The sequence below is a fragment of the Pleuronectes platessa genome, chromosome 1 (genome assembly GCF_947347685.1).
Source record: "Pleuronectes platessa chromosome 1, fPlePla1.1, whole genome shotgun sequence".
NCBI classification, from domain to species: Eukaryota; Metazoa; Chordata; class Actinopteri; order Pleuronectiformes; family Pleuronectidae; genus Pleuronectes; species Pleuronectes platessa.
In genome coordinates, this window is record NC_070626.1 from 30,842,306 (window position 1) to 30,854,331 (window position 12,026).

General features: G+C 44.3%; 1 protein-coding gene across 2 annotated transcripts in view; it reads right to left on the reverse strand.

Annotated features, from left to right (window-relative positions):
- Positions 1-12,026, reverse strand: part of samd4a (sterile alpha motif domain containing 4A) — a 52,794-nt gene that overhangs the window by 21,044 nt on the left and 19,724 nt on the right. The window contains exons 3-4 of one of the 2 annotated variants that reach the window (XM_053425399.1): positions 4,120-4,713; positions 686-964 (exon numbers count right to left, since the gene is read on the reverse strand). In XM_053425399.1, the coding sequence (XP_053281374.1) occupies positions 686-964; positions 4,120-4,713 (873 nt within the window). The remainder of the gene's footprint in view (positions 1-685; positions 965-4,119; positions 4,714-12,026) is intronic. The other variant, XM_053425406.1, reaches the window with a different exon arrangement.

A 12,026-nucleotide genomic window follows, 5' to 3' on the forward strand; every position in this document is an offset into this window, starting at 1 on the left:
GACATGTCACTTTAAAGACAGGAAGTACATAATGGTTTAAACTCCTGTGTGATAGCCTCAGAGGGGTCAGCGGGGTCAGCGGGGTCAGCGGGGTCTCTGACAAACTGCTGCAACTGGATCAACGACTTAAAGCCTCAGACTGAAAGCTAGACGCAGACACAGCAGGTGGACATGTTGGATTCTCCAGGGAAGTAGTCACGTCTCTGCCATCACTCAGGTCCAATTGGGCAGACTGGTTACTACAGGGCTGGTTAGTTAACTAGGCTAAGTTAACTGTTCCTCATGAATCTTACGACAGTGACTTTTTACACTTTGCAGTTTTGAAAACTTAAACATTGATTAAAAACTGCTGAATACAGTAAAAAAAAACAGAACCTGGACCTTCATCTTCCCCCTGGCCTTAAAATACAAAATAATTTGCATAATTAACCTAAATAGACATCTTATGAAATATTTTTCACATATTTAAGACTAAAACTTCAGATTATTGAAAATTGCTGTGTGTCCTCATTTCAATTCTGTGTCCGTCTTCCAGCAGCAAGAACTTTTAAGAGTGTTCCATCTCCTCTGGGATGTATCTCAGATGTCATACTCTATGAGCCACACTTTGGTACAGTTATGGTTTTTATTATTTACATGAATAGTAACGTTAACATTAGATCACACTGGGCTCCATCTTACTCACCCCTCATGCCACTGCCCTCGTCGTGGAAGCAGCCGCGATGCAGACCTCCCAAACCAGCCTCGTCCAGATGCTCACTGCCTCCGCTCCCCGAGGAGGCGATGCTGCTCTGGGGCGAGAGGGGTGCGTGGTCTGGGGCCGGGCCCCTGGCGCTCCGCAGGTCCTCCTGGGAGAGCCAGACGTGGCCCAGGGGCTGGTTGCTGGGGCCGCTCATGGGAGGCGTCAGGGACACGGAGCGCTTCAGGGGACTGTGCTGCTGACTGCCTCCTCCACTCGTCAGGACTGTAAGAACACGGCGATATGAGTCAGGTACGGGCTGTTACACAGAGCGTGGCGAAGACTGTAGGAATCATGTGGCTGAAAAACACATTATTTCAAATGACAGCATCAACACTGACGTAGAGATCAAAGCCTTTTATCCCAAATAAAATTAATCTCTCCTCAACGGTATATCTGCATACATTCAATTACTGGATGACTATAAATGAAAGCAACACATTGTTAACTGATGTTAATGATTTGATCTGCCTGGCCCTCACCTCACATACTGAACAGTACAATCTGTCAAATGTTTTAGCACCATTTATTGTAAAAAAATAAATAATAATAAACCAAATAAGATGCACATTTGGTATCTTTCACAGTATTTAGTTAAAAGTCTAAAAGCACATATCTAATACATATATTTAATCAGAGTCTGACATGGAGGAAGATTAATTACTCACCTATTTTATACAGTGAAGCATTAAATGTTTTGTGCCAATTAGTTAAATGTTCTCCTCGTCAGTTATAACCGCGGACTAACTCACCCGACACCGACATGTCGAGCGTGAAGAGTAATTCCCCGGTTGCCTCTTTAAATGTTGATTAAAATTAACGTGACGAAGATACGTTTTAAAAACTTGCTTTACACTCATCTTCTTCTACGTCCACGCGTCAGTCAGTGCTTCTTTAGAGCTTTCTGCCTTTTCCTTCATCCCCTGGCTAACTTTAGATCTCCAGAGCTCAAGTATCACAGATGTGAAATAGTGACGCCGTGTTTGTTTGCGAGCTGAAGTAGCTGGACGGAGGAGGCCGCGTTTGCAAAACAGGAAATACACAAGGCTCTCCTTCGCTTGCCTGTAGATTTAAATACTCATCCTCGAAAGCTAAATACCAAACAACACCTCCGGAATAAAGTAGAACTATGACCCACGGTTTTGTATTTAAGCAAATAAATAAATCCACTGCTAAGAAATCTGTGTGATAAACGTTTCTTCTGACCATTGCCATTAGAATCAGTGCTGCTCAGGATTAATTTAAAATGTGCTCCTAATGGGGCCATAGCAAAGTTACTGGTAATACTCATGTCCCATTGACCTTAACCCAGTAAAAGCGGCTCTAGCATCACAGCTTTTTCCAATGGAAGGAGGTAAACAGAATGAAAAGCCACAGAGCTTTTTGTGTCGCCGCGCTGACGGGGTGAGCTGCCACCAATACTCCGGTCTCTCTCCTCCTCCTATATGTGGTCCTCTTACTGTTGGCGCTATGTATAGGACTTCATGGGCCCCGTTTAAAATAGGTACCCAGCTAACATTACAAGTTCCAGTCCCTAAATATTAGCCATTTTCCCTAAATACAGTCTCCCACAAAGGCTGCCTTACAAGGGAAAGGATGGGTGGTATGTCCCGCTGCGGCTTGGACTGAGGGCACGGGCGGGGAGGTCGTCCGGATGTTCTATCAGTGGCACACAGGTTGATGTGGTGGGACAGTTATACTCCTGCAATCATCATCTTCATCATCAGCATGACACAGAGGGGCAGGTTGTAGCGAGGGGGGGGGGGGGGGACCGGACGAATTGGTGGCTCACTCTGAGCAACGGGAATTAAAACAAACATATTTTATCATCTTCCTCTGACTTTTGCTGATCAGTAAACATCCACACATCACTTCCGGCTGGCTTTTTGTTTTATAGACACTTGGATTAGTGAAGAGAAGCATCTGCCCACCATGTCAGGGGGGGGGGGCGGGGGTAACTCTAGTTTATCGGTTTTGAAATCCGGGTTTTATTCGTGCGGCAGTGAAGCTGCTTGCAGTCAAAACTACGAGAGGATCTTTCTTGGAGCAGCGAGCAGGGCTTTAAATGAGTCTTTATTTATAAACCCTCAGCTGTTTCTTTCATCTCGCAGAAAGAAAAAAAAAAAAAAAAAAAAAACACAGAGCCCTTGCATTCTTGTCTGGAAATATCCTGCGCTGACCATAGTTATGTTCAATTTGGACGGCCCCGCCCTCGCCGTGAGTTTCCTCCCACCTCACCCGGCCTCTGGAGGTTGTTCACGGTGCAGTGCGAGGCTGTTCAGTGGACTCAGGGTTAGTTAACTGTGCTTGGTGAGTGTGGAGCAAACGTTGTGTCTTAAGAGCGTCTTTATAGAATCATAATATTAACAGCATTATTCAATCGATCGTCCAATATCTATGATTTTCTCTGCAGCAGTCCAGTCCAGTGTGAACCGAAGATGATGGAATGAAAATAGACAGGAGGAGATATGGACAGAAAACACACGGAAAGTTTGACCCCAGCCGATTTAATAATCGGTTAATTAAAATAAACGTATAATAAATAAATCAACATGTTGATATGAAATGAAAACCTTTATTTTAACGAATAACCCCTGCAGAAAAGATGTGCAATTTTTATTTTTGTAATTCAAGATGTATATGTTTGGTTGTATTTGTGTGTTCCTTTTATTTACAGTTATTATTGATTAGGTTTGATAACAACATCTTAGGGATCATTGTGGTTTTTAATACATCTTCTCTATGTGTATACATTTTTTTTTTAAACCCTAATATTAGTGTTGAAATCGGCCTCTTTCTGGCTCTGCTTGATGTGCAGTGAGGCATTTGTATTTCATTTTTGTTTTGGATGACTTGTTCAGTTTAAAACATACACTTTGGAAGATCTATCCCGTCATCAAGTTCAAAACTGAATGAAGGAACAGTGTAGAACATTAAAGATTGATTTACAGGAGAATTACACATTTTTTCATGTTTGGAGAAAACCGGTGAAAACCTTTTATCTATGATTCTGCAGTGACCCGAGTGGTGCACAGGATGTCAATCACAGTCTAGTGTCATCAGGGTCAACCCCTCTATCCACATGACACCTACAGTACGGGTACGGGAGACAAGTTTATTGTTTAGCTATAATAATAATAATAAGTAATGAAATGCTGTGATTGCCCAAAGTCATAGATGCTGTTGCTTTCTAATAAAAAAGGGAACATTAATAGATTGTGTAAAGGTCACTGCAGTGATTTAACACTATTACATTATTCTAATCATTACACTATCTGGTGCTTGACTGTGAGCCCACTCCTGAAGAACCAGCCACGCATGATGATTCTCACAGCACAGCACGAACACAAGAGACAGGGGATAGATGGGATTTCACTTACTGGTGTTTCCACCTCCACTGGTTCCAACTGTGTTGATGGTGGTCGGCACAGAGGATGATGGGTAAAGAAGCAGATGCCCATTCTCACAGCCCGGCTGCTGCCACCCTCCTCCCAGCCCCGAATCCCTGGAGCTCTGCCAGCCGTTGAGGCGGTCGTCCGAGCCGTAGCGTTGGTGGTGATGCAGCGAGTACAGGTTGCTCGATGAAGAGGTGTTAGTGGAGGAGGAGGATCCCGATGAGGTGAGGGTGGATGGTGGTGTGGACTGGTGATGGTGGAGGTGGTGCTGCCCAGAAGGAGGAGGCCTCTCCAGGGAGTCTCCCCGGGCGGCGGCCCTTTCCTCCAGGTGGTTGAGCCAGAGTGCCAGGGCAGCGCGGTCCTCCAAGGAGGTGGCAGGATGGATGAGGGCGTAGGACAGGAGCTGGCGAGACTCCTCCAGGTGGTGGCCGTGCTCGATGGTGTGGGCCAGGATGCGAGGCAGCAGGCGCATGTACTCGCTTTTGGCCTCAACATTGCCAGGCTTGAGCAGTGGGAGATGGGTGAGGACCAGAGAGATGACGCGCTCCTTGGGCTCGCCTTGCCACTGGCTGATCACGCCTGTCAGAGGGAGCAAAACACAGGAAACATGTTAAACCAGTAACCCACCACATATTTCTACAGGACTGTTAGATGTATATAATCGTATGAATCAGTTATGCTGCAAAACGATGTAACTGTCGCTGCCCATATGCTTCAAGATGGTGGCAAAGACGAATTCCTAGAGGGTCAGACGCATTAGTGAACATGTGCAGTTAAAAATACGGGACGCCAAGAGTATGTCAGATCCACTGCACGGTCATCCTTCTATTTTGCTCTTTCCTCCGTGGACTCCTGCTGATGGTACAGCTCTATACATAACCCAGAGGTCATGGAGCTCTATTGTTGTCCGAGTCAGTGGGCCGCTAGGAGCCCGGGGGCTATACATATCAACAGGTCAGGGCGATAGCTTTGGAAAGCCACGCAAATAAAGACAGGATGCAACAGGACGCAGGCCGCCCTCGCTTCCTGCTCGGGAGATGTGTCGATGATACGTGTGCGAGTTTGACCGCTGCAGCCGTTCTTGACCCTGAGGATCTTGGCTCTGAGTCTGACATTAATCTGGAACATGCGAAACGGGAAAATACATGCGTGTGCACTTCTGTCCAAAGATATCCCCGACGTCACAGGCTACTTTGCGGTGATGTACGGCTCTGTCTGTCCCGTGGAGTGGACAGCTGCAGGGACGGAAGACCACAGACACAGGGTTCACATTCATTTCATCCCACGAGAGACGAACAGGACTGAGGGATCAAATAATTCCACTTTAAACCTGCCCACAGCATGAAAGAGTCAGATTTACACATGTTTGCTGCGTCTTGCTTCTCACAGGAAGAGCAGTGGCAAGTGCGAGTCCGACATCGAGTTATCTCCGCCGTGAGAGTTATGTTTTCACCCCTATCTGTTGGTTGGTTTGTGTGTTTCTTTGTGTCTCGGCAGGATAACGCAAAAAATACTTAACAAATGTCCACGAAACTCTGCGGGAGGATGGGACTTGGACAAGGAAAGAACCCATTCACTTCAGGGACGAACCTTTTCCCTTGTTTCTGAAGACATAATTACTGGATCTTGAGATCTACTAAATGCAATTTGGTGTGGCCACAAATTAAAATCCGGATCTATAGTGGATTAAAATGTGGTTTAATAGGACGGGACTGTTGGACCTTGGTGGAAGTATGAGGTCTAATGTTATTTATATATATAAATGACAAGTTGTTTAATAACTAAACACAGATGAAAATATACAGTAACATGGATGTTTTGTCCTACTCGATCAATTTATTTATATATTCAGTTGTAGACAATATTTTAAGAGTGCTATTAAATGAATATAGCACAAAAACCTACAGCTTCAAGTTTCATGAGAAAGAATGGAATAAAAGGGTTTTGAGAGGGAGGAGGAGAGAATAAATGGAGGGTGGGACGGAGGGAGGGAGGGAGGGAGGGAGGGAGGGAGGGGAACCAGGGAGTTACTCCACTCGGCTCCAGGGATGATGTCATCCTTCATTCCAATGAATGAGACAAGCTTCGGTCCATCCGAGAACAGCAACAATTGTTCCATGATTAAAACTCATTTATTTCCATAGGACTGGAAAACATTACTACGCAACACAGAGAGTAAGATTAAAAAAAGAAAAGAGAGAAGTGGTGCACCCTCCACTTCAAACATCACCGTTTTACTTTTGACACAGATTCTCTCTTCAAAACGGGTTTCTTCTACCATACAAAATAAATCTGAGTCCGTCCCCCTGAAGCTCGTCTGTCGGCCATTTCCCTAAATTATTATCTGGGACTTGACAGATGAGCTGCTTCGACGCCGTCACATCATATCACAGACCATCTATGTTTTCATTAGATATAAATCAGTGAATTCAACACAGCGGCACTCTTCACTGTGGCGTGCAAGGAGCTCATTGTCTTGAGCACTATCCTTGAACTCTTACTGAAGACAAAACAGATGCAGGTTGAGATATAAATAGACATCGGTGCAAACACTAGAAGGTAAATTCCAAGGATGCTTGGATGAACCGTGTTGTAATGTTGCACAACGGGTGGAAAACAAGCCTCAATATTTGGTATCTCAAATATTTATACTTCCTTGTTTCGGTATCAGCGATACCACCAGATATCCATATTGGTCCGACTTGAACTGAGAGTTGAGGAGCGCTTCTGAGTTGTTATCTACAGTGTGTGTGTGTGTCTGTCCTCTGAATAAATACTTTTATAAAATATTTCAGGAGAAAACGGACTAAATGGAGGTCAGGAGGCTACTTGTGCTAAAAGGTTGAGAAGTCGGCCTTGAGGCAGTTCGCCACGTCGCAAACTGCAGCATCTCTGACTGATCAAAGAGGGTCAGGGTCATCTCGGGTCAAAGGTCAAACGCCGGGGAAGACACCCAGCGAGAATAAACAAGGAAACTGTCAGAAAACAAATGAACAATTACAAGATAATACAGCAGATTCCCATCCAGAGAGGCCATTCACTGTTCGTTAATTCACACAATACCACAAATCTAATTAAATTCAAAAGGGGACGGGATGAGAAAGTTTCCCCGCACATGTCAGACTCTTTCCTTTCTCTCCCACCCGGAGCCTCGAGGGGAAAGTGCTAACCTCATCCAACTGGAGTAAAAAAGGAGGAGCGGTTAAACTGAGGTTACAGCACCGATTGGGGGGGGGGGGGGGTCTGGAAACACAGAGTCGTCGTTCCTCCTTATAATGTGATACCAACATTTTCCTCTTTGTTCCTTGGTAATGTCTGACTCATTCTCACTGTGACCTTTGCTCTGTCCAGCTGCAGACACGACCCCGAGCCTCGAGTTAGAAAAATCTGATTATCAACAAGGTGAAAAAAGTCTCATAAACAACAACCACAACAACAACAACAGATCAAACAATAGAAATCTAAGTGATGTGCTCGGTGATCCAGTTGTTCCTCCATGTACGACGGAGAGACAGCGGCATGCTGGGAAGTGATGAATCACATTAGCATCATTGAGCAGAATCAGTGAAAGAGAAAGTCAGACGAACACAAACACAGAAGCCTCAGACAGAGAGAGTTGTGTGTTGGGGGCTGACACAGCATTTCCCTGCCGTGGACAGTGTCTGCCGATGACCTCCCTGTGCCGTCCTGCCCCGGCACTGCCCCCCCCGACACCCTCTCTGGCACCGGGACAATGGTGCTGCTTTCTGCTAGGCCCTGCTCCTCCGAGCATGGAGCTTCTTTCATAACTTTACTCAAGAGGGTCGTTTCATTTGACAAAGCATTATTTCTTCATTCTACACACGGAGTTCGTAAAAAGCTTTCCCTTGAAAACCGTGGCCTCCGTATCAAACGGCAAGTCTGCTCTGCACTGCCGAGAAAAACCTTGCTGCACAGATGTCCTGTGTTTCAGTTGGAGTTCTTCTCACCCCACTCGGGCTTCTTGTGTGCTCACAAAGCTTCTGCTCTCAGATTTCTGCCTTTCACTCGCGGATTCTTGTGAAGTGACTGTGTCAAAATTCCCCGACCAATAGAATGCCAGGAATGACGTCGACCGGTGAAATCGTCACCGCCTCATCACAGGCGAGTTCACTCGGCCTCTCACGTAGTTATTGTTTCACCAGGTTCAGTCAATCCCTCCCCCAGCGTGGATCATATTGTCCTTTTAATGGTGCTTCTACTTCCAAGTCATATTTGCAGCATACAAGTAGATACGTGTTCATATTTATCTAATCATTGCTGTTTTTCCACCTGGTTCTTCTATCACCGAGTGTCTGATCTGTTAAACACTTAAAAGCTCTTTCTTTATTAATTTCTATCATTTCTATGTCTATCATAGTTTGGCTGATAAAGGTTTTACTCATGTGCAAATGTCTAATAAGGAAAAGCAGCTGGCAAACAGGCCGAGTCATCCCGTGACCTTATCAAGTGCCCAAATCCATGTCTGATGTTTAACATCTTAGGATGTTTAAAATGACTCATAAAGACATAAAGGACTTTGCGACTGTCAATTAGGGATTTGACAGTTTGCCAATTAACAAATTAGTTAATCAATAAAACCTTTTGTGAGCAACAATGAATCATTTTGAGTCATTAAAAACGAAAATTACTGGTTCAGGCTTTTCATATGTGAAGGTTTAATTAGAAATAGCCCCTTTCATACAAGAGGTGCAGCTCAAAGGGCTTTACATTCATATGGGGGTTTGGTAAAAAAGATTGTCACCTATTCTTAAGGGCAATTCTATAAAAGAGAAGTTTGTGAGCAACATTTAAGACAAGTGGTCGTTTTAGTTTATAAAGAGGAGCATGACTCATTTCTTTCCTACAATGTAAAACATCCCGCTCAGCATTATTTACCAACAGAACACTGCCCACCTACGTGTGCAGCACACAGCTGAAGGCAACAAGTTCCCTCTTGTTCTCAGAGTTGTTCAGCCTCATTCTGGGAAACACTGACGTAGAGCTGAAGCACAAGTCGACAAGTCAGTTGAAGGGAACGCTGGGGTCTGAGGGAAGAGAGTTAAAGCCTCTCTTCACAAAATAAGACGTTTTACTGGAGCACGAACATGTTGCTGGACACGGCCACATCCCTGGAAAACCCCAGAGTAACGTGACTGAGTCAACAACACGAGCCATCTGTGGGGACTCGGTGGACGTTTGGAGAAACTTTAAACTATTAATGATAATGGGGCAATAATTATGTAGCATAAAAGAAAAGCAATATTGTATAAGCAAACAAATAAAGGGAAATTTATATTAAAAAAAGATGTCGTATGAAATTAAAAATACAGAGAATGTAATCCACCTAGACAATCAATCTAGAATGGCCCTTTAAATGAAATGCTGCACCAAATAACAACACATTAATTATTCCGCTTGACAGAGTTAATAAATATTTGAGTTAAGAAATAAATCACTTAATCAAGTGTGGGACAGAATTATTGGAAATTTACTTATTTTGTCGGTCTGATTTAACTTGGCCTGATTTATTATTATAGAGATATGTCAAATTAGACATTAGTCATATGTGATTCAGACATAGATATTTCAAATTAAGAATAATACAATTTCAAGTTCGACTAAAAAAGACAAGTGACACAAATATCAAGTATTTCATTTAGCCCCAGATCTATGTCTCGTATCACAGGACTTGTGCATTCACTGAAACACAGAAGTGTCTTTGTAAAGTAAATTTTACAGGGTTAGCACCGGATTCAAATCAGGAGTGTAACGGTGGCTCAGTGCCTCCTCTCCCAGGTTTTAATCCCAAAGATTAAAAAGATAAAGAAGAGCAAACAGAAACCAGTGAAACTAATTAATACAAATCACCTTCAATCTCAGAGTGATGTGAGTTCCCCTGATAACATGGAGAAGGATGAAAGGACCTAACTTTGACCCTGAGCTGGAAACAGCGTGTCCTCTTCACGTCAGACTCTGTGATCACAAGACAAGTGACGCTGGAGACAGTGGTGGAAACAATATGATTGTTTTAGCTCATTTGTTACACATTGGTTATGTGCAAACACAAGCACACCCCACTGGACACACACACACACACACACTCACACTTGTGGAGACAGTTTGCTAGACACATGATTCCTCTTTCTAAATATAGCTAGGTCACAACAAAGCCACAACAAGGCAGCTCCCAATCACACTGAAGTTGACACACCAACATTGTACGTGTGCGATGCGGGGGGAGAAAAAGACACTTTTCACTTTCAAACATGAACTGAAGTTTTCCTGAAATTTTCCAAAGGGGCTGTAGAGCGCAAATGTCCGAGTTCCTGCCGGCATCCACGTAAAATGTCTGGAAAAAAACTCATCCCACGTAAAATGTCTGGAAAAACTAGGGGGGCTAGTTTCTGAGCTTTCGATCACACAAAACTGGAAGAATACACATATCTCAGGATGTACTTGCATGTCTGAAACCAGCTAAAGAGAGGGATGTATGTGTGTGAGAGGACAGGAGAGACTAAAGTTGTAATCAGACATTAACTCTAACTAATTAACCACACACCAAGGCAATTTCCTGTATGTGCAAATATACATGGCAATAAAAAGAATTCTGATTCTGATTCTGAACCAACATTAACTAATGGCCAAAAGATCTAGAATGTCAGCGTCTTCCCAAGCTGACATCTTTATAAACATCTTCCACGTATGGCTCCTCTCTTTCCTCCTGAGATTTGTATTTGCGTCAGTCACGTGTTAGCAGCGTCATCAACATTCTCATTCATCATTTTTCTGCAAATTTCCTGCAGCGTTCTCACGTGAGCTCAGTGTGACATTTTTTCCGGAGATTCAACTAGTGCCTGGCAGGAGAAATCCCCTCAGCGACTGGACTCGAACATTTTCATTCTCGCCTACAGCAACTCCAGAGCATTTCAGAAAAATGTCCAGACTTCAGTGCATGTCTGAAAACAGAACCGTGTGGGGATATGAACCCAGCTCAAACAAATGTCCGTATAAAGTTACACAGCTATATGAACCAGGTTTAGAAGTTGATATCACTTTTTGGTTCAGATGAAGCTGTAGACGAGGTGCTAATAGGTGCAAACTGAATCTAGTCCATGGAAAAACCTCACAGGCTTCTTTCTGTATGTGTGACTGCAGCCTCTGAACCTCTGTCCTGGGCTTCTCCTGTTAGCAAAACAAACACGAGGGTTGCTCACTGTGTCCCACCACCGGCCACTTGCTATAGCCGCTGTTGATTCAACACCAAGTCCGACACAGCGTGTTCCCTTTACCAACCAGAGGACAGCCACCGAAGGAGAGCTGACGGACAATAAACAGAGCCGGGGGGGGATTAATTTAGAAAAAGGAGCAGCCGAGGAGACTCAGAGTAGCTAGCAGAAAAACACACCCAACAGAAAGACGGAGAAAGAAAAGATTTGAAGGGATTAAAGGTGAATGGATGCCTGCATGAAAAGATCCAGAAATTGACTTTTTAACCCGACTCATTACAAAACAGTTACACAGCTCAGACTCACACGGTTCCATAAAACAAGACCTCATGGTTTGGACAAAGAGCCGCACTGTGTGAGGAAGGAATTTAGAAACAGTTTGGACTTAGAAGAGCTTGTCGAAGGAGGAAAAAGGAGCTGGGCTAGTGGAGGTTACTTGAGGAGAGCAGAATTAAGAAAGGCAGAGTAGTAGATGGGTGGAGTGAGGAGGAGGTGGGAGGAGGCAGAGAGGAAAAGTTCCCGCTCCTGCTTTTCCGAGTGGATTCTCCAGCTCAGCAGTGTGGAATGTTCTGGCATACCACAGAGCCTGCTGCTGAAAAATGCAGTGATTCCTAACGGATCCACAGCCCCCCCCCCCCCCACACTAAAACACACACACACACACAC